Source organism: Hesperophylax consimilis, chromosome 12, assembly GCF_061612785.1.
Source record: "Hesperophylax consimilis isolate HC1 chromosome 12, BYU_Hcon_1.0, whole genome shotgun sequence".
NCBI lineage: Eukaryota > Metazoa > Arthropoda > Insecta > Trichoptera > Limnephilidae > Hesperophylax > Hesperophylax consimilis.
The window spans coordinates 33491058-33508033 of NC_142847.1; the positions used below are offsets into that span (position 1 = coordinate 33491058).

Genomic DNA, 16976 nt, shown 5'->3' on the forward strand with positions numbered 1-16976 from the left:
TTTGAAAAAGTATATCATACCAAACAACCAACGAAACTATGAAGCTGAAATCTTTTAACTGTTCGGCTAGAGTAGTAGCCTCATGAGAGACTTGAACATCAGTTGTCTGAGTTTCAATGGCCAAAGTAATTAAAGCGTCATGGATGGCACTAATTTGATAACGGACTGCTTTAACACTGTTTATTCTTGTGTTTGTGTTGTTTAATGTTTTTTATTGTTTTTCTCTATGGTTGCCAATTGGTTGGGGATTCCCGGTAAAATGAACTGCATGCGGTGCAATCGAAGGTTCCATTCTAGATTCTAGCGTTGGAACCATAACAATTTTTTCCTTATATTTAGGGAATTTACGAGTAAGTACTTAAGTAGGCCTCGTTCAAAGAACGAGGGATATAAAGGGGTGCGCCGGGCGCCTGTGGCGCCCCTTTAAATCCGGCGCCCTGGGCGGTCGCCCAACCGCGCCCTACCCTAACGCCGCTACTGTAAACACATCATAATTATTGTGATCAAACGGAATAGGGTGAAATATTTCAATATTATTATCTTAATGACAGTAAAGTTTAGGATTGTTGCAAACAGAAGTGGCGCCCTCTGTCATTTTCAAAAAGAACCGTTGAAGTATTCAAACAGTGGCAGGGGGTTTTTACCTGCTAGTTTCTATTTTTTACCTGTCTATATCTATTGACTGACCTGTCGATATCTAATAATATAATATAAAAACACACCCGTATTCGATTGCAAAGTTGTGTCAAAATTTCAAAATAATTGGTGAAGAACTTTCGGAGATTTAAGATTTTGAACAAACGAACATTTATATTTTTTATTTACACAGAAGACAGATAGATATTTTGTAAGAACAAACAGTATAGAAGGCCTGTCCAAGTAATTTCCATCAATCTCATTTGCACGCGTTTTCCTGCCACGTGTTTCCTCCTACACATATTTATACCGTTGATTACGCGGCGGTGTGGAAGGCTTTGGGCGTCACCGAATGACGCGATATACCTACGTTAATGACGTCTGTTATTTAATTAAATAACTAACCGATCATCATGCAATTTTTCCAAAATGCCACCAACTCTGTTTTGACGTACATTCCTCGCATCATTCGCACTTCAAAATCGTTCCATACATATTATCACCATTCACATTTTTGATACAGCACTATCAAAATTCAATAATTAATTACCATAGTCGAGCTTGATGTTTTAATAATATCTTCTAATATACCCAATCTAGGTATGTTGTGAGGCTGAAGGTAATGGAGAGCGGAAGGAGATGGGTAAGATGAAGGTGGGGAATTATCTGGCAATTCAGATCTGGCCACCAAACACGGACAAAGCCAATTTCAAGTAACGTTTTAATTCTGAATGGTGGTCTAACACCATGGCGATATTGAAAATATCTTCCACTCTCGAACGCGCCGCAAAATATCTTAAATGAGTAAATTATGAAATAACACAAATTAATCAAATAAATTTTGCTTGCGCACTCAGGGATTTGAACCCGCGATCTCCACTCCTCGCTAGTCTAGAGCCTTACCCCTCGACCACGTAGGCCTTCATACATAATTGTAGAGACGAACGCAGAGCAACCCTGTATTGGCCATATTTCCTCACCATAAAGAGACAAGGCTCTTTTGTTTGGTGAGGGAATTCTAGCTCAAATAATAATATCATTTATGTAGGTAATAAAATAATGTAAATAATAATGACAAAAAATAAATAAGAAAAACGAAGAAGATATATCAATAACAAAAAATAATAATTTATAATTTATAAGATTTTAACAAATCTTATAAATTAATATAATAGATAAAATGAATATTGTCGAATATTTTTTTTTTGATTTATAGGAAGGTTGTTAAAATAAGTTATTCCTAGAAAGGTAAGGTAGGTATTTTGAGTATGCTTGGTGTTCAATTTTCCTCGATTCGTTCACTTTGATACAGCACACCCATATCAACTCGAAATGCTCTGTTATTCCGACTCGATCAAAGTACTGGATTAACTTGATCGTGTGATATATTTCTGGGGCGTCCCCGACTTTTTAAGAGTGCAACATGCAACGCAACACAAGAATGCATTGATAAAAAAAATTGTCTAAAACATTAACACATCTAGACAACAACTAAATCCATCCCGCGTGAAATTTCACAAAGTATTATTGAAATTAGTTTTTCAAATCGGTGTCCAATGTATGTTTTTGTAATTTGAGACGAATAAGTATTGAAAGACGTAGAGTATAAAGGACTTTTGTTCCTTCCGACATGGTCTCACCTGCAATTACTATGATGCGGAAAAAATAATAACTATACACGAAAAACACACTAAGCAAATAATAATAAAAAATATAATGAATTAAGCGTGACAAATTCCGTTAGAATGTATTAAACTAGTAAAATCTTTAAAAAATTACACATGCACCGCGAATTGACATATCTACATAATATTACATTAGTAACGTCGTAAAAACAGATTTTACATATGCACTACCTACTGGAGAAATAAAAATATATATTTTAAAGTAAAATACTTCGAAGTTACGCTAGAGAATGCAGCATCGCGAATTCAAATCAACCATACACTAGAAAATCTAATTCAGTATGCGACCATCTAAAGATTCTGTATGTCCCAAAGACTGCGATGGGCTGGAAGTATTGAAAGATGACAGGATACAAAGTTATGGACGATACAGTGGGCGCCTCAGTGTAAGCGACCCAGTGAAGGAGTGGATGAATCGTGTGAAAGAGGATTCAAACAGGACGGAAAGGACTGAGGACTGCCTGAAAGCGAATTGCAAGGGATCGCGGTCAGTGGAGAGCGTTTGTAGAGGAGGCCCAATATCACCCTGAGGAGCCCGCGTGCAAAACCGATTACGCCGCCACCACCCCTATCCATATATAACACATTGTTTACGATTTTTCTCACAAATATTTTATATAATTCAATTATAAATATCTTTAGTACTTTTTAAAATTGATTACCAGAAATATGAATTCGAAATAGCAAATATTTTTAAATTTTCATTTCGAAACACTGAAAGTGTATACTGAATACTCTAACATATAAATAAACAAATAACGATAGTATAATAACACACAAGCTCAGCTTAATTATGGGGCTATAACTAATATAATATATTATGTAAAATTATTATTATATTGTTGCCTACATTTTTTTGAAAAATTTGAAATTATTTGAAAAAAAAAACAATTTTAAAATATATTATAATAATCACTGATGTTCATAACTTAAGACATTTACTAGTTGAATTTAATTATTGACACAATAAAAACTAGACTTGAATAACTTGTATAATAACTGTGAACAACATTATATTATGAACAAATCAACAAGTGAAGGAATCAAATACTTATGAAATTTTGCGATCTAATTTTTACAATTTGAGATTCCACGGAAAACGGGGATTCACAAGTATGTACGTGGAAATGACAGTCCCCTCTAGTAACTACTTTTGAGGTGGTTCGAATCTACGGACGTTTCGTATCTTAATTCCGTCAGATGCCAATTATAGATGGCGTTGTTAGTTTTTTTTTTTTTTTTTTTTTTTTTATATTTACTCCACACAGGAGGCCCTGAAGAAAATAATTTCCCTCAGGGCCTATGTCATCTTTGGGGATGCTGTGTGGAGGGTCTTTTTGTGGAGAGGAAGGAGTGAACATGGGTCTTGAAGAGTCCCATGTTGTAGGAGGGAGGAAACACAGAGGCCGGCAGTTCGTTCCACAGCCGGGTTAGTGGGTTAATTAAAAAATTGCTAGACAATGCTTGCAAGAATGTGAGCTACGACATTTATAATGCCGTACTGATTAATTATAATGAGTTTGAACATCACGAGATCCCTGTATTTGCCGCCCCTTGAACGTGCCGCCTGCGTGCAATGCACGCTCTGTGCGGCTGCCTACGGCGGGCCCGAGCACTGTGATGAAGATATAAAATATATAGGTAACTCTCGAGTAAAAGTGACAAATAACTAGTCCCTAATTAGCAATTTTGGCCAAGGCTATTTGTCGTGTCACCCTTAGCTTGTCAGGTGTTTGGTTGTCAACTGGCATTTTTTAATATATAATAAGATTAAATGCGCGGAATTATCTCGAAGCTCGTTAAATCAAGGTAGAATTAAGGTCAACCTGTGCCGTTTTGTAACACACTTTCATGCAATACAATATAATCAGTTTTTTATGGTAATCGCTTGCATAGTCTTTCGCAGAGACAAGAGAAAACAATTATTGCGAGGGCAATATTCACTGTGAAAACCATTGAAATGGAATACATGAGGTTAGCTTTCGTGGTACAACAACCACGCACCGATTAATCTAGTGGCTTATTAAACATTCTTTCTAACCAGTTTTCTCTCAAACACATTAAGGTGGGCTAAATCAGTCGAAAATAACAAAAAAGGTTAAAAGTTCTTGAAATTTTTAACAGTGAAATTTCAGAATATTATGCAAAATACATTACGTCAGAGCTCAAAGTTTTTGAGTTTTTTTTCTGTTTCAGAAACTAATTAAAGCGATGCACTACGTCGCGTAATATTTTAAATTGAGCCGCTATCAATATCAACCCTTACGTAGATGGCGATAACGTTTAAATTCCTGCTTAACACCATCCGCCTGTTTTGATTTATGCAAGAAAAAAACATGGCCAAAAAGTGCCTTTTATTTTATTTTGTGGATGTTCACTGTTCAGGCATAAATTTTTTTTTCGATCATTTTATAAATAACTTAATTTGCCACATTACACAATAAAACCATAACCGAAAATGGGTTCGTAAGTAGAAGATTTTGAACTTTAAAGCAGTTTTCATAGGCCTTTACATTCTTTTTTTCTGGGCTTATAAAAAGACTTATCTAAAAAATACTAGATTATTTAAAAGGCCAAGATGTATTCTACTCGCAGTATTTAATTAAAGCATCTGAAACATTTCTAGACGACCAAATTTTCAAACCAAAAACACATGATTTTGCATTAGTACGTATGGCATCGCCTTAAATGATTTGTCTCAAAAGCTTCAATAGTTCTTAAAACAAGTTATAGTTAGTTACCCGATTCATAAAAATTGGTCTCCTCGTTATGGCGAACATTTTCGAATAACAGGTGCAAAATTGCATTGCGTCATTGATTTCTTCGGCACCGGTGCATAGTCGGGACACATGCAAAACGCGCGCCCAACTTTGTACACGCTTTACATTTGTCGCATGAATAAGAATAAAAATATGGTCGTTTTTATGGTCGAGAGTCTCCTACATGGAGCTAACTTAAAATATATTTATTTACTCGTTAATTATTAATATTTGATTTCCAATTTTTATGATAAAATAAAATTTTAATTTCCAAGGTAGGTTGGTGTTTGGTTTCTGCGCCCACGCTGCCCTCGTTTTGCGAAAAATATTTAAACAATAAATTAACTGTATAAATATTCTATTCAGTAGATGACCTTTGCAAATATGTAGAATTAATTAATAGTTACAGATATCTCTACCATATTATCATGTGTCTAAAAAATACTTTTCTTAATTTTAAAACATTTCTTAATTATGTATTTTTACCACAAGCAAGCGCAAAATGTTCGCGTGAACATATTATGTACCTGTACTAATTAAATTTATTTCCTAAGTAAGTTGATATTTATTTGTCGTGCAACGCAGGAAAATTGTAGAATTATAAAAAACCGAATTATAAGAACAGCGACACTGTTAATAAAAAAAACAACGTACTTCATGGAAAAAAATTCCATGGTCTTAATAATTAATTACATGGCAAATTACAGAAGAATGCTAACAATTGTAAGTTGTGTTGTTTTGTATACCACAAAATAAAGAAAACATCCTTTCGGTTCGAGTCACACTAGCGACCAAATTATGATTTCCGTGATTGCATCTAAGATCTAAGCTACAAGTTGTTAAATATCGAAAATATAGATCAGCTTCCTTATTTTCTATCGATTTCGATAATTATATACCCACATTTATATTTATTCATAGAATTTTAAACAATAGACTGTACCGAACATCTGTCTCTGATTAATTGTAACATAGGTACATATGATACGTACGCGACATAGAGCGCTATTCCAAACGCTAAATTGCAAAAAAATGCAGCATGTAATTTACCAACTTTGATAATATTTGTCTAAACTCTAAAATCGATATTTTTTCGCATCCACTGCCCATATTTAAAAGGAGCATCATGTCAATGATATACATTGTTTAATGCTTATATACACACCCACACATACACATTCACACACACGCACCCTCGCACACACCCTCACACACGCACACACACACATACACCTATACACAACGTCACCCGGTAATGAATAAATACATACCACATACAAGACATTACAAGGAAACATCATAGGTAGCCACTATTTAATATATAATATTTGTAAATTGTTTCATCTCTATAACCAATCTGGGTGCGTGAATTCATTTCGTTCGAGCTTATTATTAATCTCCTTCTACAGAATTTGCACTGTAGAAATAACAAGCTGAAACCAAATTATTTTAATATTATAATTTCTTGTATTTAACCTTGGTCATCCCGCCATTAATTAACTTGTTGACGTAAAAAATATTAACGGCTCCCCAGAATGGGAGTTTTAATTATTGTCTTTGGAAAATTTGGCCATTAAAAGCTGTCAGAATGGTTTTATTATCATCCATTAAACGTCAAAATTCAGAAAGAGTTCACCCACGCACATCAAATGGCCACACGAACTTGTCTGGCCGAAATTCTGTCATGTAATCCATTATTCGCTAAAAAAATTCAGAATTTTGGCAAATTAAAAATAGCAAATTGTTAAATTGTAGCACTGAGAAAATATAGGTAATACAGTAATAGCACTTGGTATATAGAAAGAAATTTTATTTAGATTGTATTAAATCTTCAGTGAGAGAGACAGAATTATTGAAATGTACAAGTTTTTACTGAATAATAATTAATCAATGTTTATTTGAAAAAGCCAAGTCCTTACTTTGTCCCTATTCACTGTGCATTCGCCTTGTTTGGTACATCACATGTGCAATGCAAATAAGAAAATTAAATAAATTTATTGTGGTAATTGGTAATGAGTAATGAGTAAAGTTGAAATGGAAAGAATAACAATACACCGACTTCGTTTGTCCACACATTTTAATAAAATCCAGGGTATCTATGAATCAAATCCTTCTCTGGGGAATATATCATCTTTGGGGACGGTGAGGGGGGTTTTTTGAAGGAGAGGAACGAGTGATCATGGGTCTTGAAGAGATCTAGAAGAATCGTAGAAATGACCCGAGTCGATTCAGAGCGAGAGATTAACAATGGGTGCTCCTGTGAAAACCGCGATATGTTTACATTGTTTAGTTACAAGATATGAACACCAGGTTCAGATACTTCATCTTGCGGAATAATAGGTCAGACTAATATAGGTGTACAGCAGACAACTCAGTTGTATTCTGAAGTGAGGTTACAACGCAACTCCCAGCGGCAGGAATATCAGGCAAGGGTAGGTATGTTAGAAGGAGTGAAGGTACTCACGGATGAGCTCGTTGCTCCCCTGAAGTCCCCCGTGCACCTCCTGGGGCCCCACGGACACGGTGGAGCCGCTGAAACCGCTGTTGGAGTAGTCCCCCAAAGGGGAGTTACTTCCCTTTACCACCATCTCCAGGATAACGAGATTCTAGAGGTGTTGAAGATTCTGGAAAAAAGAAATTCAGAATGTAAAATCAAATATATCTACTACCAACGAAAAAACAATCAATATATTAACACTAATTAAATTCAACATATATTTGAGATGTACACGACATACAGTGCTATTCGACACGCTTAATTACAAAACAAATACTGCATCTAATTTGCCAATTAACCGTACTCTTTATATCTTCAATAATATTTGCTAAACTCTAACATCGACATTTTTCGGATACACTGCCCAAATTTAAAAGGAGCATCATGTCAATAATATAAACTGTGCAATGTGTATACATATACGCACATTGTTTGATTGTGAAAGTCTTTATCTCAGCATATTATATGTACATATATAAGTAGTTCTGTAAACAGTCAGCACCTCGCTTTCAAAAAGCAGGTTTCTATTTTTTTCTCATTTAATAAACTAAAACCATAATTGGTAAGTTTTTAGATTCTCACGGCCAAAAGCATTTTTGTTGTTTGTTTTTGGGGTGTTATGCCGTGTTGCGCTAACTCCTTCTTTAGCCGACGTTTCGGACAGCGTTGCAGTGTCCATCATCAGGGCAGATCCGGTAGATCACATCTTCGGATCTACCGGATCTGCCCTGATGATGGACACTGCAACGCTGTCCGAAACGTCGGCTAAAGAAGGAGTTAGCGCAACACGGCATAACACCCCAAAAACAAACAACAAAAAATAAAACCATAATTTCCTCTTAAATCATAAGATTTGTAAGTAGGACTAAAATACCTACGTACCTACCTATTTATAAACCATATTATATGTACATTTTTTTATATTTCAAATAAGGAATTTTACAATTTGTTCAAAAAAAACATGACTATTTCAATGACAATTCTTTTTTCAAAAATTTTCCAAGCAGGTAGGTACCATAAAATTGAATAAATGCGAATAAGTCCAAATAAACACAACGATTTCACGTTTGAAAAAGAGTATTTCCCGAACCATTAAAACGGCCACCGTCTTCAAATAGAAACAGAAAATACAAACAAATTTTAACGGCCGAGCAGATCTTTGCTATGCTCAGTCAACACACTAATCCTATCAAATTCACGACGGAAAAGGAAGTTCTTCGTGGTTTCATGTTTAATTAGTTTCAAAATCAATTACTGTTTCAGCGAATGAGAGTCAATCGGTTATTATCTATGTGCACAAAAAACGACAAATTCCAAGACGACTGATAGAGGTAACCGTTATCACGATGCATAATAATACTTATTGCAACTCTAAGAATTTCGCCAACAGTGAGTAGGCAGCGGAACGGCTGTTTTGTTGATATGCAAATTTATTTTTTCTGCAATCTTTATCGCCCAAGTCCAAGGTGTTAGAACAAAGAACCAGGAAGAATGACTAAAACAACAGATTGATGCAAACCTCACTGAATCATCGACAGGCACCAGTATCTGTTATATATAGTATGAACTTATTTATGAATTTATTTACATGGTAAAAAATGAACAGTAAATGATAAAGGTTTTGTCGGTTAAAGAAACGGACCTATCGCATGGTAATTTATCAATCATCATCAAATAAATTAATTTCGGTTGTGGAACTGTCTGTGAGTGATTGTAACTCTGGTTCAATGGACTCCGATTTGTATGGAATTTACGTGTCAATTTCAAAGTTGGAAATGATTGTATCAAGAATTCAGACAAGCGATAAAGTACCTACCTATTGTATAATATTTTTGAACAGAAAATTAGTTATATTCTATTTTTGAAATTTGTATTTCTTTTCTTTAAATTTCTAAAATAGGGTTAACCTTGACTTAAATAAAGTTAGATTTCGTGACTTTTCAAGGGTCTGCGCTTTTCCATTGTTAAGAAAGCGTTATTTACTAACTAATTAATTTGAATAACATAATATACTGTGATTTTTACGGGTCTGCGCTTGTTTTTTTCTAACAAACAATTTCAAATAAAAAAATACGATACCCGTTGTGGCTTAAAACAAAGGAACAGATGATAATATTGACGTGAATTTTTTTATGTGTAGCTTTGCTATAGTATGGAATTTACAAAAAATAAATACTTTGTAACTGGCGAAATAATATATATATATATTGACAAATAAATTAAAATTTAATGCATTGGTACATAGGAAATCATTCTGAGAAAACAAATAAAGATTGTTCTCGTCGAGTCGTGGCATATCTCTTCTCAATCAAAGCTCCATCGCACGATCTGCGACGGGGATGCCTAATAAATCAATTATTTAAAAGCAGTATCAAACAGCAGTAAATCATAATAAAGAGACAGCACTTCGTGAGGATATCACAGTGATGATGCACGGTGTCCGGAAAGTCTACGTCTATCAAAAATTCAAAAACAACATGACGTTTTTTTATTTTTTGAAAGATTTTTCAAAGCTCGTAGCTAATTATGGAAGTGCCATTGCGAGCTGAAAATATTTAAGTTAACCTAGAATTTATTTGACAGTAATATCTGTGGGGCTAACAGGCTATAGGGCTTAAGTACCGTTTATCGACATTTATTTCGTATATTAACTGCTTTAAAAGAGATGTATTTAAAAATGGAACTGATGTGCCAAGATATCAGAATATCCCATGATTTTACACGGGTCTGCGCTAGCATTGAAATTAAAACCCAAAGCAAGAACCACGAACTATGTTAGGCCCCACGTCAGAGGCCCCAAGGTCCAAAAGGTCTGCACAGACCTTGAACTTGCAAATGCTTATTATTCGCCTTGAATTCTTAAAAACCACTATAATTATTATTATTGTGATAAAAGCACGCAGTACCGCCGTTACAGATAAGAGGGAGACGCCATATCGCGTCGCTCGAGGCGGAATGCGCGTTTGACAAGGACAGAGCCAGTAATGTTGAGCAGATATTGTATCGGTATTAGTGTTTATTGTTAATTTATTAATTTTTGTTTTTATAGCCATGCGCGATATTATTGCCGAGGGTACCTGTGACGTGTCAATGTTAGATGTTTGTTCGAGTCAGTTTCTTAATTTATATTATATATTTTTAAAAGAAATTTATTAAAATCATAGATTTGGAATGATATAACCAGGTCGAATGCGATTAAAAACAATATATATTTACTTTTAAAATACATTGATATTGAGAATGTTCATTGTTTGTGAATTTTCGATGTTCAGATTATGTAAAGGAGTATAGCGTAATACATAGGTAAATTTAAAAAAAAAACATTATGATATGGGGATCAACGAAATTCCTACTACAATAAGCTTCGATCTAGAGAATTCACATCATTGTAAGTTAAGAAGTAGATAGTTTATTAATTTTTTGCGTCTAATTCCAACTTCATAAATTATTCACCAAAAATAAGCAACAAAAAATATTTGTTCTCTTAATCCTTTTTACGTTAGTAAACAAGACGACAAATAGTTGAATTGAACAGTAGTCACTACAACGCGATGTCTCGATCCGATAAACAAATTCCTGGTCTCACCATTCAATTCGATACGCCGAAATCGACTCGCACTATCGAGCTTCAATAATTAATTTATCGACATAACGATATGCGAGCTTTCTGTTATTGGTCTTAAGATATATTAAGTGCCTACTAGGCATCTTTCTGCGTGAATTAAATTCATCAAGACAAAACCAACTATCTTATATTAAGTAAATAGACTAGCTCGCCACACGGAAAAAAATAATGATATAAAATACTGTTGATTTATAAAAATTCTGATAAAATTATTCGTTTTCCAGTTAAAAATGGGACTGCAGGTTTTTAACGAATGAATTGACAGAGTTCCTAACAAAGTATCAGAATGTTTTATGAGGACGGCGGAACATGTGATCATATATATATTGGGTAACCGGATAAATCATCACAATGATAATTAATCACGTCTTTAAAAAGTTATATAAAGTCATGGAAAGTGATGAAACAAAAACTTTATCAACTGGGTTATGTAGGTTAGGTTAGGTTAGGTTAAAAACATTTTTTTATCGTTTCTAATGACTTTATATCTCTTTTTAAAAGTGTGTTGAATTGTCACTGTGTTGAGTTATCATGGAACCATATATTGATATTATTATATTGATTTTGTCGCATTCCAAAATGTTGATATTTATTAGGAAAAGTGTAAACGTGTTTTCAATATATTCTGAATGACTAATATTTTATGAGGAAATAGGCATGCTATCACTTTTTAGAAGGATCAATTTTCTACGTGCAATTGACCCGAGAATATTTATCTATTAACTGGGTATTAATATTTATCTATTAACAAGACTATTATGTAATATAATATTATTAATTTTTCTGTTTTCTTTATAATTTCAAATAAAAAAGTGTGAAAAAAACTACTGTGCCGTTTTTGCATACTACATTATTTGTCCCGTTCTCATTTATACTTCATCACTTAATCTCAAAAATTCTCTTTATTTGACTCAACCAGGTGTATACTAGATTCACTTGAGAGTATCGCTTCTTCCTGAAGCATCCACTTTCATTATCCTGACACTCCCTATTGTATATTTTGTAATTTTGCAACACACGAGTGATAAATAACACAATATTCTGACTATTCTATGCGGAATTTTAGAAAAATACTATGATTAAATAGTGAAAAAAGCAACAGAATACCAAAAAAATAATCAATATTTATGCAAAAAAAAGTTACACAATGACCGTTGATGATGGCACATAATGACTTCTTCTATTCCACCTGATTCATAAACCATGAACTTGTAAAGGTCGTTCACACACAAAAAGACGTTGCTAAGCTAAGCTGCCATTGAAAAAAACGAAGGTCTCACTCGATAAGAGATGTTTAATTTTAACTTAGGCTCTTGAAGAAACTGAGCGATGGTTATCAAAGATCTTAAGGAGTTTTATCTCGAGATAGGCACGTGTTGTTCATTCATCTCGATTTAGAGATTATGAAAAAACGCCGTTATTTCAGACCAAGGTGAAAAGAAAATAATAATAATACCAGCTTAGCCTTCGCTGGAAGAGAGTTAAATAATAATTTTAGTTCGACTCAATAAAGATTTATTTGGCTAGAGCAACTGAAAAACCTTCACCCAGTTGGAACTCATTAGACTAAAGAAATTCAAACAGAAAGAGAAAATCATTACAAAAGCGCATTTTGAATGTATTTATTCACACATTTAATGATTTAAATTATTTGGAGCAACCGCCCGCAGTCCTCTCTTAACCCGCAGTAGTCCCACGATACAGTACACCACTACGAATATTTCGTGAACTTTAAATAGCAGGTAGGTACAATTTATTTTCCCAAATGTGTTTTAAATTAATCTAAATTGTTAACGTCATCGAATGGGGTAAGTTAGGGAGAGGGAAAGGGAATAGAGAATGTTTGTTACAAGAAGACGGAGTTCGCCCAGAAATGAGATGAAAAAGAATTGAAGAGAACTGCTTCGAAGGGGCGAGGACAGTCAAGAATCAGTAAAACTAGACATATTTAAAATAAGTATTCAAAACTGGACAACTTTAAGATAATTATTCAAAACTGGATATATTTAAGATATGTATTCAAAATTAAATATGTTTAAGATAAGTATTCAAAACTCGATATATTTAAGATAAGAATTCAAAACTGGACATATTTCGGATAAGTATTCAAAATTAGTTATACTTCAGATAAGTATTTAAAACTGGACAAATTTAAGATAAGTATTCAAAACTGGACATATTTTAGATAAATATTCAAAACTAGACACATTTAAGATACATAAGATACCATTTAAGATCACTAGACGCAAAAAAAACAAGAACGGACCAAATAACGTACATAGTATTTATTATGCATTCGCATGTTAGATCTATTGTTTTTTACCTAAAACCTGTTTCAGATTAGAAGGTAACTGCGGGCTACGGTACGTATAGATCCCTACTTGTGTTGCTACGAAATAGTTTGTGTATTTATTACATCTATACAAAACCCTTGATCTTGAAATTGCATTTATTAATAAAATGCATCGGTGGCTGCGACGCCATAATTGAAATCAATATAGATTTTAAAATGCATCAAAGTGTCAATGGAGAACAAAATTTCGGAGCATGTAGTAAAGCACCTTCGTTATTTATGATTTGAGATTTTGACGGCATTTGCCTCCAGTTTTGAAAAAGTATTTTAAATATGTTCAGTTTTCAATAAGTTTCAGAAATAAGTTATCATGGACACTGTAACGTTATCCGAAACGTTGGCTAAAGAATGAAGTAGAACAACACGGCATAATACTAATATCCCAAAAATAAATCAGGGTAACATCGTAATTATTTATTCATACTAATAAAACATAAATAAAAAGATACAAAAAAGCATAGAGATTAAAATTCATAGATCAGCCTATCGGGGAAAGGCGAAGGCCTTTCTGTGATTAATCAATAAATTAATCTTACAGTGTACGACAACTCGCATTGTAATATCATTATTTAGTCCTCGAAAATAAAATCTGCTTACGAATTGCTAGTCCTTTTCACAATGGCGAACAAATTCAGTGTTGCCAAGTTAGCATATTATATGCTAAATTTGGCATAATTACTCCATGTTTAGCATAACTTTTATGCTTTTAGCATATATATATAGAAACATGAAAATAATAAAAACCAATTTTTTAACTAACAAAAATGATATCGATTGAAAAACTGGTGTCTCAATGAAGAAACATAGTTCACATTAAATGGGAATCCTTGACTTCCACTGTAGAGTGTTGGAATGGAGTTATGCTATATAAATATGCAGCTAATAATAACCCCTTCGGTGATTTATGTCAGTTTGCAATGTCTATTTTAACATTGCCGCATTCAAATGCGGATATTGAACTTGTATTTAGCCAAATGAGTCTGGTCAAAACAAAACTCCGAAATCGTTTGGCGGTGAGAACCCTGAATAACATTTTGTACGTGAGATTTGGCCTAAAGAGAGCAGGAAAGTGCTGTTATTCTTACACTGTTCCTGACGAAGTACTACGCTGCATTGGTACCAAAGAAAGTTACGACTCCGTCTCTCAGCCTTCCACATCAGCTGCTGTCAATGAAGAAGAAGAAGATGAAGATATTGATATTTTATTTCACTGATTTTATTTCTAAGTTAAATTTATGTTAGCTTTTTTGGCATTTTTTAAAGTAATTTAGTATTTTTCTGGCATAATTTTCCCATCACTATATTTCTCAATAAATACTAAGTTAAATTTATTTTGGCTTTTTTTTGGCATTTTTTAAAGGAATTTAGCATATTTCTGGCATATTTTTCCCATCACTTTAGCATATTTTGAAGTAGTTGAGTTGGCAACACTGAAGAAATTGCTGAATGCGTAAAAGACTTAACTACAAATCCCAAATCGGGTAAACACAAGTTTGGACTTGTTTCCACAGTTGAATATTTTGTTACACTATTTAGTTAGACACTTTTACAAATGTGTTAAAATTTACCCACCTCGCTCATTTTTAGCGTCGCTACGCCAGGCGGTTCGTTAACGAAAATTCAGACCATGCGTAGGAAAGTCCCACAATGTACTGCGCTGCAAGTCTAAGGCTAGCTTTAGACTTGTAAGTTTTTTCGTAAATTTACGACTTCTAGCCAATGGGCATATTGGATTTTCAAAATGCAATATGCCCATTGGCTAGAAGTCGTAAATTTACGAAAAAACTTACAAGTCTAAAGCTAGCCTTAGCGAACGTTAATTTTTTGGGCAGCGTCTGGTTATTTCAATTTGCACTCCTCGGCGGTCGGTGTACGATTGACGTCGTAGTTTATTCAAAGCATTTTCGAACCCTCTTGGTGCAAAAAATATGGTCACGTGGTTTGCCTCCAACTCCTCAAAATGATACCCAGATTTCAAGTTAGGACAAGTCTATCATAGTAAATTAACTACGTATTATTTTTATTCATTGTCCTGCCAGCAACCTTGAACATAGCGAAATGATATATTATTATCACGGAAATTGAAAAAAACACGTAAATATACTGCTAAAAGCTTGACGGCCACACCTTATGACGCCATCGACAATCCACACCCTTATAAAAGTATCACTTTAGCCTAAAATATAATTAATTTGTTTCGAATGTTTATAGGTAAATGTTACTTAGTAGGTGACACATTATTGCAAATTGAATTAGGGCTATCAATGCCAAAATAATTGGTAATCAATAGCTCTGCCGAAATCTTTCATTAGAGTAAATTGCTTGCGACGCGGTTGGTTGTCAGGAGACTTTGGGGTGTTATGCTATATGAGCTGTGCTATGTAAGCTTACCTATGTTATGCTATGGCCCGGTATATCAGTCAGTCCGTATCCTCGAAATGTGCGACATTCCTCGCGCAAATTTAGGCGGCCTACATCGGCCGTTTAAGCCTTGTTAAGCCGTAGAATAGTTCTTTCTTTAGACACCGAGGCGGTAGCAGTAACAAATGTCAAGTATGACGAAATTTTGATGTTGTTAATTGATAATTAATCTATAATAGACAAATACTCTGTTTAGGAATTATACGAGGAAATTGTTTGTCATGATGTCACGAATAAGTGAATTTACTACAGCAAAAAAATACTATTTAAAATTAGCATACCACCATGTTGATTGAAGAGGGGAACTTTATCAAAAACTCAACTTGTAAATTAGCCCACCTAAAACAATTAATATTTTGAAAGCTCTCGATTCCCCGATGACGGAAGAGCATAGATATATCACTCACGCAGCATAGAAAATACTTTCCTCTAATAAAATCATAGACAATGCGTGTATTATTGCTGATATCTAGGCTACCGACCTATTATGTTCCAAGATGAGCTAAGCTCCACATTCCAACCAAGCCGAGCTTTAAATCAACCGATATACCGGGCCCATGTAGTATAAGTATATTATCTAAACGTTTCAAGCAGGCTCCATAGTGTCGCGTCTGTTCATACGACGTTGTTCTGCAGCTCTGAAGAAAGCACTCCCTAATTAAGTTTAAATCAAGTATCAAATGAATTTCTTTATGAATAATGTAGAGATGTGTCGCATGCGTAATTTATTTAATATCCTTTCAGTTGATACATGCTTTTCTTTCTTATACAAATTATCCAATTGTTATTTTTAAAAAGGCAATCATTTAAATGTTTGTTGATTACTTTTATACATATATTGAAAAAATGTTGCTAAAATAAAATAAATCAAGGAAAAAAAGCATGAAAAAACGTAAAATAACACAAAGGCCTTTGAAGGTCGCCGTGGTCGAGGGATAAGGCTCCATCACTAGCAATCCGGATCCGGAGCTCGCGGGTTCCAATCCAAATAAATGTTTTG

General features: G+C 34.0%; 1 protein-coding gene across 1 annotated transcript in view; it reads right to left on the bottom strand.

Moving 5' to 3' along the window:
• Positions 1-16976, bottom strand: part of Esp (Epidermal stripes and patches) — a 46089-nt gene that overhangs the window by 20039 nt on the left and 9074 nt on the right. Inside the window, exon 2 of the mRNA XM_089638353.1 lies at positions 7545-7704. Within this exon, the coding sequence (XP_089494479.1) occupies positions 7545-7668 (124 nt within the window). The 5' untranslated portion in view covers positions 7669-7704. The remainder of the gene's footprint in view (positions 1-7544; positions 7705-16976) is intronic.